Consider the following 17,913-nt stretch of genomic DNA (forward strand, 5'->3'; position numbering starts at 1 on the left):
GCTGTAGCTAAAAGCTAACATATCACCTACTTTTCCGTATTATATTTCTTTTTTGTAGTACCCTACAACATCAAATACAATGGATAACTGTTTAAATGTTTATTACCAACTAGAAAATTGCCAAAAAAAAAAAAACCTGCACCATGGGCTTTAACACAGAAAAGGTTAGTAAGTGATTTTATCACCCTAAAATCCTGTTAACACACATTGTTTATATCTTGTAGCTATACTTTTGAAATAGTGTGCATTTTAATGTTTATGGTTTGGCCCACTTTTAAAAAAAAAATGTTATCCCCTTTTCTCCCAATTTGGAATGCCCAATTCCTACTACTTAGTAGGTCCTCGTGGTGCCACGGTTACTCACCTCAATCCGGGTGGCGGAGGACAAGTCTCAGTTGCCTCCTCTTCTGAGACGTCAATCATGTGGCTCATTGTGCATGACACCGCAGAGACTCACATTCATTGAAACATCACTGATTGTGGCTTAATTGTACACCAGAAAATGTATTGTGGCATGCAGAACAATATTGCTCATTTAACTGGTTTTATTGGAAAGACCTGCTTCAAGGAAACGTTTGCCTGAGTCTGGTTGTCAGGCCATTATTGCATAGCTTGAATGTATATGAGCATATCTCATAGATCGTTGGGGAAAGTTTCTGTTTTGTCTCATGATAACATCTTCAAAATAGGCAGATGATGTAAGTATATACATATACTGTATTTATAAAAGTATAACTTTTGTGATTGTCCTGGTGCAGTTTGTGTGGTAAACAGCAGAGGGCGTCATTAGACTGTCAAAGGTTAACAATCAAATCCAACGAGATTTTGATGTAAACGTTTTTGGCAGGCGCATTAATTCCGGAGCAATTTAGATGACAGACTATTGCTTAAGTGTTGAAAATAAGTACAATTCTATTTCTGATATGCCTTGAAATGTATAAATCTGGCCCAGTTATTATATATAGTTTTATACTTATACATTATTATACTCATACGTGTGTGTATTGTTTTTGCCAGGGTTTTTGGCCAATCACCAATAGAGTCAATTTGTAGCAGAACCAGAAGTCTAATTAGCCATGGGTTCCCTGGGAATATCTTCTGAGTTTTTATAAAGTGATTTTTTTACTTTATTAGCAAAATGAGACCTATAGTACACATCACTTTAAGATACAGTACTTGACACCTTTTGATCTACAACAGAAATTACACATGCCATACCTAAAATGTGAATTTTGAAGCTGCTGTGTTCTATATATAAAGTATGTTCCTAAGAAGTTGCTAGAGAAGGACTACAACTACCACAAGCCTGTGAAGGAAGCAAAAAACAAAAACAAAGTAGTAATGGTTCTAATCTAGTAACTTGTTAGCATCACATTTAAAAAAAAAATTTAAAACACGGTGGCTTCAAAATTCACGTTTACAGTATGAATGTGTGTAATTTATGCTGTAGAAAAAAAATGTCAACTATCTTAAAGTAATTTTTACCACCGACCTTATTTTACTCACAACTCCTAAACTGACATTTAAAAAACCTCATAGGAAAATCCTGAGGGAACCCATGACACAAAAATACCAGTTCTCTTCCAGGTTTTTGACTACAACCTGAACAGCTGTATTGACAATATTACTGCATTATAAATTGTGTATCGTGTCATAGCATGTACTGTATTTGATGAAGGATGCACTTCTTGGCTTGTAAAACTGTATGTTCTTGCATGCAAGTAGTATGAATAGATTCCGGACATATTCATCCGGGGTTGTGGGTATTGACCCGTGACCTAAATGTATGATGTTATAACAACCACCATGAAACTAATCTACTCTTGTTTTGTTAAACAAGCACAATTTAGGCACATAGAACAACTTTATTGGTATAAACTGTACTTACAATATATACAGTATACAAGTTCAACGTATAACCTTTTAAAGAAAATTACAGGTTCAGTACGTAATGCTCAATCAACAGCATTTGTGGCTTAATGTTGATTACCAAAAAATTAAGTGCGACTCATCTCTCATTTTCTTAAAAAAAAAAAAAAGGGCAAAAATCTGGGTTACAATGAGGCACTTACAAAAGTGCTTTCTGTGCTCCCACACATTTTGATAGACTCTTCTCAGTAGCTTCAATGCAAACTGTAAGTTAGCAGACATAACCTGAAAGACCGGCGCGCTGAAAAGGTCAATATGCTTTTACCCCTTATTGGACAAGTGGTTGCCTTAGCTGCACAAATAAAGAGTAAAAACACTATAATTGTGTGTTATTTTGTTGATGTGGACACTTAATTTCTTTTGCGCCTACTTGTGGTTCATAAAGGAACATGGAGCCAATTGTTTGTATTTGAACTTGGATGCGGTAATGAAAGCTTGTGTTTTACTGCGGTTGCAGTCAAAGTAAAGGACTTATTTTCACACACAGGCAAATCTACATGTACTATGTAAACAAACAGAGATTAAATGTTACAGACAGAGAGGCAGAGATGTATACACACACAGACTGTTTTGGTTGGAGAAGTTAAGTGCTTTTATTTGATTAGTTTTCATTCTTTCCTTTACGACAAAATCTTTCACAGTGTAAGTACATTCACAGTTTGCCCTCAGCAATCTGTGTGTGTGTGTGCGTCTCTAATGCAGAGATCTAAAGGGCAACAGATTAATCTTTATGTAGTTTACAAAGATGATGATGATTGCACTGGAAGGTGTTTCCAAATTTGCCTGCGTTGCTGAGATATTTTGCACATGTGGTTTGAGTTAAAGCAAGATTATTAATGGGATAGTTTACCCAAAAATTTTTATTCTGTTATTATTAACTCACCCTCATGTAGTTGCAAAATCATGCCATTTTGTTTCTTCTATTGAACACTAAAAGAAATGTTTAGCAGAATGTTAGCCTCAGTCACTATTCACTTTCATTGCATTTTTTCCCCACACAATGAAAGTGAATGGTGACTAAAACTAACATTGTGCTTAAAATCTCCACAGAGAAAATGCAGTTTTAGAACAACATGTGGGTGAATAAATATGGACAGAATTTTTATTATCTCTTTAAAAAGTGACATTTGTTTTATTTTTATTATTTTATAATTTATGTAGTTAAGCATAATGTGATTGATTTAGATGGTGGCTTACAAGGTAGACCGGTTATGTGTGTGTGTGTGTGTGTGTGTGTGTGTGTGTGTGTGTGTGTGTGTGTGTGTGTGTGTGTGTGTGTGTGTGTGTGTGTGTGTGTGTAAATGCACAGACTGATTGGAATGTTGTGTCCGTATAGGTTTCCGGTCTATGAGCATAATCTGCGGGAAACAGGCAACGTTTCCCAACAGTCTCTGTGAGACGATAAGCTCCTTTTTATCACAGAGGGTTATGAGTCCACCCTGCAGTTGCATTAGTCGAATCACACAAACATACACACATGGACTGACATGGAGAGCCACAGGTCAGAGGCATGTGGCACATTAAACGGTGTGTATGTAAATACTTGGTGAATGGTTTCAAATGGAAACGGAAATGTGTCTGAACACATCTTTTCCTCACAGAGCCATGGACATGTATCTGCATATGCATGCTTTATATACAGGCACACATCAGTGCTAGAGCTCTTTTTCTCATATTTTCCCAAAGGTCTTTGGGACTTTGCCTATATCACCCCAGCAGGAAGTGGGGGGCGGAATGCCATGGCCGGGGCGGAATGTTCCAAAGTTCTAGAATGTGCGGTCGGGAAGTCTGAGAGGGGGAAAAGGCAGAACGAGAAAAAGATGAGAATAAGATTGAGAGAGGTTCAGCAAACCTTGAAAGTTGTTGATATTTTAAAGTAGGGATGCACCGATACCACTTTCTCTTCCGATATCTGATATCTCAGTATAGGCCGATTCCGATCCCAAGCTAATACGTGTTGTTTAGCATAATCGGTTTAAAATATCTATACCACACTGAGTGATGCTAATTATATGTAAAGAAACACAAACCTTCAACTACACATTATTTCAATATAAATGTACAAATTACTTAGAAAAACTTTATTGTTAACTAGTATACTGGATAATGTGTTCAGTAGAAAAGAAGGCAGTTTTTTTTTTGTTTGTTTTTTGCAAAATACATTCAACTTGTATCTGGGTTTTAAATGATTCAGATCTCATTTAGTTGTAAGATATCAGTTCACAGTTATTTTATTGGAACCCATTCTACTTAAATATTGTTATAATTTGTAAAAATATTATATATTATTATTATTATTATTATTGACTTTTAGAATTTTAAATACAACAGTAATATATTTAAATCATGTACCTTTAACTTTAAAACCCACTGGCTTTTATTTTGAACTACTGGAAGTCCTCTATGTGTCTGTTTGTAAGCATGTTCACAGTAGCTTCTTATTCAAATTCTGGCTTATAATAAATTATTAGTGAACCGAACTATTGATCATCTTCATCTGAGATGTTGTTCGTGAGTAGCGCTCAAATATATTGCACACCGCGTGTAGACTAAAAATAGCCGTGAGAGTGTGTGCAAACAGAGCAGCGACTCGTTGCTACACGTGCATATTATATATTTACTTATTAAACACAACCTTTTGTGATTCACAGTGCTATTGCACATCTTCAAGGGGTTTGAATAAAATGCACAAATCATATGAATTACTTCAGTGGTTCCTTTTATGGTTCTTTTATGTCCTTTTTGGAGCTTGACAGTAACGAACATGACTAACACACCGCATCGGATTTGGATCGGGCTCGTCGGACCAATAACCGATCCATCTAAAAACATCAGTATCGGAGTCGATACCGATCCAGGTACCGGATCAGTGCATCCCTGTTTTAAATGGATAGTACACCCAAAAATGACAATTTGATACACAACCTGACAAGTTTAGCAAAACTCCACCTTTGAAATTGACACTGACCTCAATCCCTAGTTGGCCTTTTTTGGTCCCAAGGGTAATGGGTGGGCCAAAGGCCATTGGCTTCAAGAAAGCCCAGAGGAGGCACGATAATGTCCTGGAACTCACAGTGGGAACGCAACTGGCCCTGGCACGTATTAGCACGCCCTCATTTGGCCCGATAGTGGAAACGCAGCTACTGTTCTGGAACAACATGAAGATGAGTAAATGATGACCGAATTTTCATTTTTGGGTGGAATGTTCTTTTAAGTTATGTATTAAGGGCACGATCAGATTAATTTTGATAGTCAGGTGAATTCAGCAGTCAATACTGAGCTGTCAGGCTTTCGCCAATTGACACAATGGCCTTGATTGCTCGCTTAATACTCTTTTGTTTGTGTGTGATGCACCTAGATGATTCAGTAGGCTAACTGTTTGTAATGTAGACCATAAGCGCTCCTTACTGATTTGTCAGCTGTATTGTTTGCTGTTTTCATTGCATTCTTTGCAGACCATTTATGGAGCCTTCTTTGGTTAGGAGGGTATTTTGTTCCCTGCTGTAATATCCTCTGTTGGGTATTGACAGGAGTGTGTGTAGTGTGTACATATGCGAAAGTGTGTATTTGGATAATGTAGGCGTGTATTCGCTGTGGTCTGGCTCGCATGTGAAATTCAGAAAGAAATGGACATTGTGTTGCGTACTCTCTTGGGTAAGGCTTGCCGTAATTGTGTGTGTTTGTGTGTATCCCAAGTACAGCTCTGTATAATTCTTTCTCTATGTGGTTTCAGGATGGTTCCTACCTGGCTGAGTTTCTGCTGGCTAAAGGTTATGAGGTGAGTGAGTCAACGTAACTCTGAAAAACATCCTGCAAACTCATCAAAATTCATTCTCACTTTGACAGAAATGCAGTTTTTTAAATATTCTCCTTCTTCCATTGCAAATTGGTGTTGCTGCCTGTTAGTAGTAGTCATAGTAGGGGAAAAACAATAATGTACACTGTCAGCAAAAAGTTTGGAATAATGTACAGATTTTGCTCTTGTGGAAAGAAATTGGTACTTTTATTCACCAAAGTGGCATTCAACTGATCATAATGTATAGTCAGGACATTGGTATTGTAGCTGTCAGTTTGTCTAGATACTCAGGTGATATTTCACCCCATGCTTCCTGTAGCACTTGCCATAGATGTGGCCGTCGTGTTGGGCACTTCTCACGCACCTTACAGTCTAGCTGATCCCACAAAAGCTCAATGGGGTTAAGATCCATGGCACTCTTTTCTAATTATCTGTTGTCCAATGTCTGTGTTTCTTTGCCCACTCTGACCTATTTGTTTTTCTGTTTCAAAAGTGGCTTTTTCTTTACAATTCTTCACATAAGGCCTGCACCCCAGAGTCTTCTCTTTACTGTTGTACATGAAACTGGTGTTGAGCAGGTAGAATTCAATGAAGCTATCAGCTGAGGACGTGAGGCATCTATTTTTCAAAAAGTGAAAGTGTTTTTTTTACATTAGTAATGTCCTGACTATAATTTGTGATCAGTTGAATGGCACTTTAGTGAATTAAAGTAACATGGATACACGCCTAAATAGTCAAATATACAATGGTCAATTTCTCCCCTTTTTTTTCCTAATTTGGTCCATAATCTGGGTGGCAGAGGACACATCTCAGCTGCCTCCGCATCTGAGATCGTCACCCCACGCAACTCACCACGTGCCCCACCGAGAATGAACCACATTATAGCGATCACGAGGAGGTTACCCTATGTGACTCTACCCTCCCTAGCAACCGGGCCAATTTGGTTGCTTATGAGACCTGGCTGGAGTCACTCAGCACACCCTGGGATTCGAATTAGCGAACACCAGGGGTGGTAGCCAGCATCTTTAACACTGAGCTACCCAGGTCCCCTGGTTAAATACACTTTAAAATTCCATCAGAATGCCTGTCTTGTTGAGCCTGGTGAGGTATTCATGTAAACTCATTCAGTTGTGTTAAAACTGAATGTAAAGGGGGAAAAAAATGCAGATTTGAATCAATATATTGTTTATAGTCTAGTATGTCATTAATATGAATCAAACAACAATAACAAGAAAGAAAGAAAATCACTCTCTATTTGCTGAATAATGGAGCTGAAACGATTAGTCGACAAAAAATGTCATATTCGAATATGCAATTGATCTCATTTAACGTAACATGGGATCACGTTAAACTGTAATGATGACGCGAGAGCAGCACTGCAGTTCGCGCCTGACTGAGGAGAGGAAGAATCACACAGATCACAGTCCATTCACTATTAACTTTACAAACAGTTTCAGGTGATGTGGAACACAAAGTATGTGGGAATTATACAAAAAAAACAAATAAGTAAATTTAGAAGCACTCTCGTTGTGGAATAAGTGGAGTCGGAACTCTTTAAAGGAAACATCCCGACGTTACAGCTTAACTGCAGTTATATTTAATGCATTATAGCTTTATTAAAGTTAAAATAATACAGAAGCAGATCATGTAAATAACTAAAAACTCTGAAACTGGCATTTCTCTGTGCGGTCAGGACCTCTTCTATGAGTTGAATGAATGTCCCAATCAAAGGGGGAGAGATTGAAACTGCACCTGATGCACACTGTCGTGGGGATGCTCTTCCCTCGAGCACGCACGCTTGCTGCAGCTAGATTATAACATGATTGCTCGCGACATATTGAATCATAATATATATGTCACTGTGCATTTCTTATCGTGAAGAAAATTGGCGATACGCAGCTTTATTAATAAAAGATTGTTTTTTGTGAGTTAAAGATGGATTGAAGTGAACAGAAAGGTTAGGGAGGGAAGTCTTCGCCCCATTATACACTGCAGCAATATACGTTTGATTTGTTTTTGTTTTGGCTTGTTTTTCAATATAAATATCTAAAAACGTACATTTTCTTTAGCAGCTATACTGCAGAAGAATTTTTTTTTGGAGAATGCTGAAAATAATATAAAAAAATCTAAAAAATATCTAAAAATCCTTAAAAATAAAAAGATGCATTCACCTGAGAAGCATATGAGATATTTATACTTGCTTTTAGAGAATAGATCTTGAATATAAGTATATTTTGTCTTTTACTGCACTCGCAGAATTATAACCAAGTGAAAAAATACACTTGCTGTATATTTAAGAGACATTCTCATAAAGCAAGTCTAAATATCTTATATGTTGCTTCTCAAGTAAATGTGTCTTGTTTTAAGGATTTTTAGACTCTTTTAAATGGAATAGGAGTTTTTGTAGTGAATTAAACTTAATAAAAAGTATTTTTTCTCCTCACTTTAATTCAGTGAATGTCATTTAGAGGTATTTTTAAAAGATGATTTTGTCCTCTTTCTTGTTAGTAAGCAACCTTTTAAGTCGGGCCACAAGCTGAATGATCGGTTAAGAGCTAGTGATTCATCTTTGCAATAATCGTTCTAATAATCGTTAGATTAATTTAGAAGAATTTATCAAAATAATAGTTAGTTGCAGTCCTACTGGATAACTTTACTAACTTTAAAAAGTTGTAATGTTATTGTGGCAGGGCGGAGGGCAGGGCCGGGTCGTGATCATACACACCCGGTCCCTTATCCGGCTAATCAAGCCTCCGAGAGGGATAAAGGCTGACTGCGGATGATGGTGCAGGAGAGAGAGATCATTTACGACATGTCCATCGTGTATGTTGTTGTCGTCTTTTGTTTAAGTTTATTATTATTATTTATATCGTCAAGCCGGTTCTCTCCGCCTCCTTTCCATTGAACTACTTTACAGTTATATTTAATTATTATTTAGTGAAGACTATACCAGTAATTTAAAGGGATGGTTCTCCTAAAACTAAAAATTCTCTCAACATTTACTCACCCTCATGTCATCTCAGAAGTGTATGACTTTCTTCTGTTGAACACAAATAAAGCTTTTTAAAAGAATATCTCAGCTCAGCAGTGAAAGTGAATGGTGGCCAGAGCCTTTAAGCTCCAAAAATCACAAAGGCAGAATAAAAGTAATCCATTTGACTCCAGTGGTTTAATATATTTTTTCTGAAGTGATGCAATCACTTTGGATGAGAAACTGATTAATATAAAAAAAAAAAAATTTTTTATTTAAATGTATTGCTATAAATTTCCACTTTCATTTTCACACACCTGTCATACTGAATAGTTTTAGAGGACATGGAGTTAACCACTTGAGTCATATTGATTAATTTTATGCTGCCTTTATGTGATTTTTGGAGCTTTAATTGTCTGGTCACTTGCGTTAAAATTACCTACAGAGCTGAGATATTCTTTTAAAAATCTTAATTTTTGTTCTGCAGAATAAAGACAAACACATGGAATGGCATGAAAGTGAGTAAATGAGGAGAGAATTTTTGGGTGAAGTAATTTTATGAAACATTTTATTACTTATTCAGTTTATGAATGTTTACTTGAATGCTATTTAATTTGTATCTTGTTTACTTTTTTTACTGACTATTTTCTTGTCTTGAAAAATTACTTGAGAACTTGAAACAATGTTTACCTGATTAACAAATTATGAAATGATGCTATCAGGACAACCCCAGTAGTTTTTCCATTTATTTTTATACATCTGATTTAGGTCTGTTAATCTGTTTTTTCTGCTTGTGTTTGGACAGGTTCATGGGATCCTACGGAGGTCCAGTTCTTTTAACACAGGCCGGATTGAACACCTCTATCATAACCCTCAAACACACACCGAAGGAAGTGAGTTTTATATCCACACATGTGACCTTAATAACCATGTTTATTACATTTGTAAATGCATTATTGACCTCTTAACAATTTAAAATATCACTAGGCACTGGATCCTCTGTTGGTTGTAAGTTCTTCATTTAGTATTTTTCAATGAGTAAATTTGCTTTATAATTACAGCCTAATTCTTAGTCTGTGTCTGGTTTTGAAAGGTAAATAATGTAAGAATATAAGAAGTAAATAGAATTAAATTAAAAGCATTTTTGCAACAAAAAAAAAAATCCAGAAACAGACTCTGCTTGTTTTTTCCAGTTGAATTGGTTATGGGCGGCCACCATACTTATGTTGATCAATAGCTGTTGTGATTAGTTTCTGAACATTGTTATGAACATCATAGACTTTATTTTGATCTCTGTATTCTATTTCTTTGAGCAAAGCAGTGGGTCTGGTAGGTCTGGCTTAGATGGCATTTGTCTATAAACTTGAGTGCATGTGTTGGAGAGCGATTTGAGTTTGTGTGAAATTTGTCTTTTCAGGTCTGCATAATAAAAATCTCTACATCTATATATTTCCACTAGCCTTACAGTAGTAAATCCTAATCATATTGCTTTATGTGAAATTAAAATGGACCAAAATATATTATTTTGTTTGTGCCTGTTAATTTGTTTGTGTCTCATAGACATGAAGTTGCACTATGGGGACTTGACTGACAGCACATGCTTGGTGAAGATCATCAATGAAGTCAAGCCCACAGAAATATACAACCTGGGAGCACAGAGTCATGTCAAGGTAAAACACGCTCTCTCTCTTTTTGTATCTCCCTCTGTCACTCTTCCCTATTTAAAAGACCACCAGTAATATATGTCTCAAATGCATATTGCTGATAAAACACAAAAAGAAAGCACAGCTCTCACAATTCTACTTCTAATTTTAATCTATGCTCAAACTTGATGTTTCAAGCAGAATTTTCATATAATATGGTAAAGTGTCTGTATTAACTGTGCCTCGGATATGCATGCTTCACATGTTCAGTATCACTGTATGTTGAAATCAGGCAATCTGGTGAAGTTCTGTGCTTTATTTTATCATTTTTAATTGGACCGTTGTTTCATTTTAAAGTCGCATATAACTGCCAAAGTTTAAAACCGTTTTGTTATTGCATTGGTTGATTGACCGGTGAGCAGGAGGTCCGTTGCTACTGTTTAAACGTATTACAATGTGTTCAAAAGCATTCATGACCACCTTCGTATGTGGCTTAAGTGGACGAATCTCTAAATGTTTGGACCCCATTTATACCTGTATTTCAAACGAATCTCCCTAAAACGGTGACCATCTATGCTGGTCTTTTTCTCAAACACACTCTTTGTCCGTTGACCCTAAAACTCCCCTGCTAGACTGACGACACACACAGTTTCATAATGACTTTGGTTTCTTTCTCAGTTTCTGTGTGCGCTGAACAAATGATCCCATCCTGTAATACTTTGGAAAGGAATAAACTCTTAACCAAATATAACCAAACATAAGACTTTAAAGCTCTTTCACTCTCTGTTACTTTACCCACACCCATAATGTCTAGTCATCAGTGAGGTCAGTGGGATGTTAATCAGAGAGAGAGAGAGAGAGAGTACTTCTGTGAAACACAAAAGAAGATGTTAGGCAGAATTACAGCCTCAGTCACTTTCATTTCATGTAAAAAAAGATGACATGAAAGTCAGTGGTGATTGAGACTAGCATCCTGTCTAACATCTGTTGTTTCATGAAAAAAATGTAGTCATATGGGCTTTGAGCAATATAAGGGTAAGCAAATGATAAGAGTATTTAAATATTGAGTTTCCTTTAAATACTTAAAAGCCACTCCAAGAAAACTGTAATTTATTTGAAATAATAGTATGACTAACAGTTTAAGACATTAAATGGAATTCACAGCACATTTGTCTTGAAACAGAATATTCTGCATATTTTAACAGAAGTGAAACAAAATAATGGAAGGGGGAGGGCTTGATTTTTTTCCATCGGTATTTCATTGGACTGCAATGGATAGTATTTAAATTAGAGCTGTCAGAATTAACTCGTTAAGGCATGCAATTAATTATAACATATTTCTTTTTATCACAATTTACACATTTACTGTTTAATACAGCATAATCCATCATAAACACTTGTTGGAAGGGCCGAATCTTTGTAATGTGTCGCCCGGAGTCATTACACTGACTCCCACTTCACAACACACAACAGCGCTTCCCTATCAATGATAAAATGGAGACAGTACCTCTTAATGCTATTAGATGTGCAAAACAATCCTAGATGGGACTTTTCAACCTATGTAAGGTGCATTTTAATTACCACAGAAGCCTTAACCATCACCAAAACACAGAATGAGATGTTTTTGTATGCAAGCGCTTTTCATTTGGAGTTCAATGCGGTGGTGTTCTCTAGCTCTTGCTGTAGGAAAGTGGATAGCCACAGTTTACCGCCAGAATTATATTGTGGAGAATGAAAGTTTAAGAAATGTAATGCCCATTGTGATGAATATGCAACATATCTATGCACTATTTATTTCAGTTAGTCTAATCTAACTCCGACTTAGACTTTGGGAAGCATCTAATGTTACTAAAATTGGTGCTATTTTAGGGCATTTCTATCTTTATACTGTGGAAGGATTTGTTTGGAAAATGTTAATAAAACATTATAGGGGGGCTGGATAGCTCAGCAAGTATTGATGCTGACTACCACCCCTGGAGTCGTGAGTTCGAATCCAGGGCATGCTGAGTGACTCCAGCCAGGTCTCCTAAGCAACCAAATTGGCCCGGTTGCTAGGGAAGGTAGAGTCACATAGGGTAAACTCCTCATGGTCGCTATTAGTGGTTCTTGCTCTCAATGGGGTGGGTGTTAAGTTGTGCATGGATCGCAGAGAATAGCATGAGCCTCCACATGTGGAGTCTCCGTGGTGTCATACACAGCGAGCCACGTGATATGATTCATGGATTGACTATCTCAGAAGCGGAGGCAGCAGAGACTGGTCCTCCACCACCCGGATTGAGATGAGTAACCGCGCCACCACGAGGACCAACTAAGTAGTGGGAATTGGGCATTCCAAATTAGGGAGAAAAGGGTATAAAAAATATATAAATGAATAAATAAAACATTATATTGGAACATATTATTTTGTTTTCATTCCTAAGATGGAAATAAATGCATTCGATTTAAATACGATTTAATCACGATTAAGTTTCAATCGATTGACAGCGCTAATTTAATTATTTAGGATATCCATTGCAATTTAATATTGGGTAACTTTTTTTACACACAATATGGACTGTTATTTTGTCTTTTTTTTTGTTGCTCTGCTAACAAAAAGGGTTCTAAACGAATCCAAAGCAAGATCAACTATTGCATATCGGCAAAGACTGATAGTTTGTTTGGAACACCGGAAACAAAGACAAGTGGAGAAAAACATACAGTGAAGCATCCCTGGGCTGAATCAGCCCTTTTTATTCTTTGAAAAGCACTCTTTGAACACAGCTTGTCCAATCACATTAGGAGACCAGAACTAACAGTGATATAACACTGGTTAATATAACTTTTTACCCCACTTGCATGGACGTAGTTAAACTATAATAATTTCAGAGATGGTGAAAGTTGTTCGCTTTTGATGAAAGATTATGGAAACATTTTAAGAATAACATGCCGTGATTAATTGTCCATAATATGACCAGGGATATTAATTAAGAAAGTCAAGAGGGCATTTTTTCCCGTAGTATTTCTTCCCTACCCAGTTGCATGGAATTTTTTTTTGAAATGTGTGTTTTTTTTTTAACACATATACTGTGTTGTGTGATTTATGCCAATTATTTGCGTATTAATATAATTTACAGTAGAATATTAGAGTAATGTATCTAAAATGATTCATGAGTTCTAATTGTTAATATCGGTATAAGCCAGTACGATGGAAAGTAGACAGCACCCGCAAGCCCTACACTAAACATACAGTTTAATACAGCAGTTGTAGTTATATGGAACTAAATAATTCAGGTGGAAACTCACTGAGAAACACTGGAGAAAAGACATTCATTTAAATGGGAATGGGAGGTGTTCTGGGTGTCTCATCACGAAGCTCATCTTCTGTGATGACATTAACTGCCATGATGAAGCTTTAGTGTGGGTGTGCAGCCATGGATCTTCAAACAAGAAAAATCAAATGTGCTTTAAGCAAGACCAAGGAAGAGCTGTTCTCATATATATATGAGAACAGATATATATATATATATATATATATCTCTGTAAATATTGCAGTCATACTATGACAACCGCAATCAGGATTGCTATTTGGAAAAATAAACAAGCTCAATTTAATTATGTTGTAATTTCAGTTTAAACATAACTTGTAATGTGTATGTGTTTGTGTTAATGTGGAGTGTTCATTAAGGATAGGCATTTCAATCAGTGCCTGCTGTAATGAAGTGGTAGATCACTGCTACTTTCTGATTGTAGTTTACATTTTTTACTCACCACACTTTGTTTAGATATGGCGGAAATAGTGGCAGAGGAAAGTCATTCGCACACAAATGCTTGGTTTCCAGTTATTACACACAGGGGTCAGCAGAGGGCTGTTTTGATTGAGTGTAACACTTTACAATCTGACAGGTTTTTTAGGTTTTTAATTTGTACTCATAGAAATTGTTTGGGATGAAAATTATTTGCATTTTTCCCCAAGCCAATACTCTTTTTCTCTGTATTTATAGGCCAGTTTGAGCTATTCAAATAAATCTAAAAGATGCATGACAAAAGCAAGACAAACCTATAATCTGTTAAAATGATTAAAGATTAATCATCCCTGCTATTTAAATACATTGTAAAAATGTATTAATTTATTACAATTAATGCAGAAATATTTATAAATTTCATAATTTAAAAGTTGAAATAATATTTACATGTGATTGTTACTTATTCTGTGTGTCCTGTCAGGACCTCGCCTTCAGCATTTTTATTTTTTGGTGATGACAGGATTAGCTTACAAAAAGAGAATGGTGTACTTTTCATGCTGATGTTTAAACCTTGTGGTTATTATCAAATAACCACAAATGGAACATGTTGTGGAATAGTGAAACAATTAGTCATGTTAGACAACTTGAAACTTGGTTTGTAGGTTAAACTGAGTAGAAGACGGGGTACCTGTTAAGATTGAGATATGCAAGCAAATAACTTCCAGGCAGTTTGTTATTTTAAGAAAAAAGATCTAATGTGACTAGTATGAGAGGAACTTTCAAGTTCTCACCATCTTCTTTATTTAATTCCTCTTGACTTTTTTTCCTTCCATGTTAAAATAGTTCAAATGTAATTAATAAACTGAACACAAAATAAAGTCTGTGGTATTTGGTCTAGTATTGTTCTGTGTACATCTTTCCGTTACCTATGAGCAATTTGTCTGTTTCTTTTGATTGAGTCTGTTTGTGAATGTGATTTTGTGCATTTGCAGAAGGTAGAAGTGTATTTACTCAGGTCAGGTGTGCTGTTTGCACACGGTGTTAGTTTGTTGTGATTGGCACAAGATTTGGGTTTGCATTTGGATTAGTGCAAAGCTCTAGCTATTGTAAAGGTATTGGACTGGGAAAGTTGCAGTTTGTATCATGTTTTGTGTTCACTTGTGTTAAAAGTGTTATGTAAATGTTGTCTATGACATAGTATGTATGTTTGCAGATGGATATAACATGGCAAACACTGAAAAGAATGCAGCAGTGAATGACATTGAAAGATAATTTGTCTTTGGAAGTGTAGCTAAAGATTCCTTTTCACTAATGATGACTGCATTTTTTTTTAAATAAGGCAGTAGTTGCACTATAGGAGACTTTGTGTAAAATTGAGCCTGTTTCCTGTTTGCTAATTGGGTGTCTAGAGGACGCAAACAGTCTCACTTTCACAGACACACAGTTGATTGCTTGTGTAAATCATTCCAGTGTTGTCACCTGTAATGACTGACGTCACTACCAACAAACAGGGCTTTATTCAAAGACATTACGTTAAAAACATTATTTTGATTGATCTAAAAGACAGCACCTATGAAACTAGTGCACCGTTGAATTATGAAAGTCTGGAATACAATTGCATTTTAAAGAAGTTTGTGGCTACAGGTTTTTCTTCAAGCTTTTTCAGAGACTGCAGAGCTGTAGAAAATAACATAATTGTTTTTCAGATTTGCTCCCCAATACATGAAGCGTTAAGAATGAATGCAAGCAGCTCTTTGTCAGCATAACTGTTCATGCCGTTTTTAATGGAGATTCCAGAATCCACAACTATTAGTCTTTTAAAAGGGTTCATTTGACCATTATAATGATACAAAAATTAAAACCATTTTATTATGAATGCCCCTTCAAGAATAGTTTTAGCATGCACTGGGCTTTTGGGGTATGACACTTCGCATAGTCTATGAATGGAAACAATAGTGTTGTTGCTCTTTTTTGGGTATGATCTCATTTTAAAAAGAGATAACCCAACAAATACGTCATCCTTGGCAAGTGGATCAAGCGATGGCAGCTTTAAACCTGGGCTTAAGAGTATTAACCTTGTCAGAAAACAAAAACTGTTCTTGCATAGCTAGCCTCGCATAAGCCATGATCGTTTCACAATAAGGAAAGGCATCAAGAGAGGAGGTTTTGTCACACAATACATGTTTATTTTCTGTGATAGGATAAATGCAAAAAGCTGGATAACAACTATGTATGATTAATTTTATGTGGGTTAAGATGGTATATATCCTATCAACATTTGAGTTTCTTTTGAAATTTGGAAGGAATATGATGTCACTTGCACGGTATGTCTGAGAAATACGTCCGTGTTGGTGAAATAACGCACACAACACTTGATTGAGCGCTGGAAAATAGCCATTTTTAGCATAATAGCAGGTATTGCTTTGAACAATTATTTCTTTGTGTAGGGTAAACGGACACATTCCTGTCTCATGCCCTGCCCTAAGGGAGTTATCATTTGTCAAGAGAAGCAATTTGCATATACCTGTGCAAACGTAATTATTATCATTATTATGGCCATTACATCAGGTAATGACATTTGCAAATAAGTAAGGAAAGAAATAATAAAATGAAGGATGGTAGTTTGGATCATAGCATTAACAGAGATGTTGGCTCGAGTGACTGGAAGATTAGTATCGGGAAATATTCAGCGGCAGATTAGGAGCATAGTGTGTAATTCCAATGTAAACTCTAAAAAATGATTAATGACATTTTAAATGATGATTAATGTAAAGTGAACAGCTTAAATTCAAAAGCATCACATCAACAGAGAAATTGTATTCAGACTCAATCTTTGTTATTTTCATCTTTTGTTACTTGCATATTGGTGGAAAATCTCCACATTGCGCTTTCTCATTTATTGCAGAAGCCTCTTCAATACCCTTCAGCTGTGCAGATTTTTGCCACTTCTCTGCATGAAATTTAGAACTTTACTTTCCAACTATAAGATAAATATAAGGAGTTTATCTTAGTATGCTGTCAGTGTAGGCACAATACAGACAAATAGCACAGTTCAAAGAACATAAGAGTTTGTGTAAGGTCAGGGATGTATTTGCATATCGCATGAATTCCTATTCTATTAGAAGTACATAAATCACTCATAAATCAAATAAGTCAATATTATCATTAATACTATGTGGCTTAATTACATCTGTTCAGATTAACACACGCCAATGTCGGCACACTGTCGCTTCCAAATCAATTTAAGCTTACAAAACATGATGTTTCGAGCTACATGCTCTTCATCAGACTCCAGATTTGAATTCATGCATATGTGTCAGCCCGAGTAGTCTTGGTTCTTTCCAAGGTTTCTTCCTTATCTGCTTAAACATTTTAGGGAGTTTGTCTTTGCCATTGTCTTTGCCATTTTGGTAGCATATAGTGAACACACACAAACATTTGGCTAAAAAATTATATGGAAATGAATTGGTTTTTAGATAGAGATGTACTTAAAAGAGTATATAATTAAAGCTATTTAAAGCTTAGAAACATTGCCATGTTAAGCATTGGTAAGCATATAAGTAAGCATTCACATTTGACATTGTGGTGTTTTATTTATTGATTTTTTTTGTTAATCTGAAGCACATCATGCACCGCATTTTGAACTCGCAGCAGAATCCCGTCATTATTGAAGTGGATGGTCAGCGAAGCGGATCTTGGCACATCAGTTTGTGTGTTGTCAGTGTTTCGACACTATTTAGTATGTGTGTAGGCTACTTGATGCACAGACAAGTGCACACATATACCTCATTCTTTCAAGTTCCTAAATGACAGCATCTGTTAACTGAGATGACGTGTGTGCGTTAGACAGTT

The 17,913-nt window shown here is 36.1% G+C and overlaps 1 protein-coding gene across 2 annotated transcripts in view; it reads left to right on the top strand.

The window, feature by feature from the left end:
* The window catches only part of LOC127622228 (GDP-mannose 4,6 dehydratase), a 90,802-nt gene that overhangs the window by 8,670 nt on the left and 64,219 nt on the right, over positions 1–17,913 (top strand). The window contains exons 2-5 of one of the 2 annotated variants that reach the window (XM_052096253.1): positions 5,663–5,707; positions 9,502–9,589; positions 9,684–9,704; positions 10,257–10,366. In XM_052096253.1, coding sequence (XP_051952213.1) covers positions 5,663–5,707; positions 9,502–9,589; positions 9,684–9,704; positions 10,257–10,366 — 264 coding nt within the window. The remainder of the gene's footprint in view (positions 1–5,662; positions 5,708–9,501; positions 9,590–9,683; positions 9,705–10,256; positions 10,367–17,913) is intronic. The other variant, XM_052096254.1, reaches the window with a different exon arrangement.

This window comes from Xyrauchen texanus, chromosome 28 (assembly GCF_025860055.1).
Source record: "Xyrauchen texanus isolate HMW12.3.18 chromosome 28, RBS_HiC_50CHRs, whole genome shotgun sequence".
NCBI classification, from domain to species: domain Eukaryota; kingdom Metazoa; phylum Chordata; class Actinopteri; order Cypriniformes; family Catostomidae; genus Xyrauchen; species Xyrauchen texanus.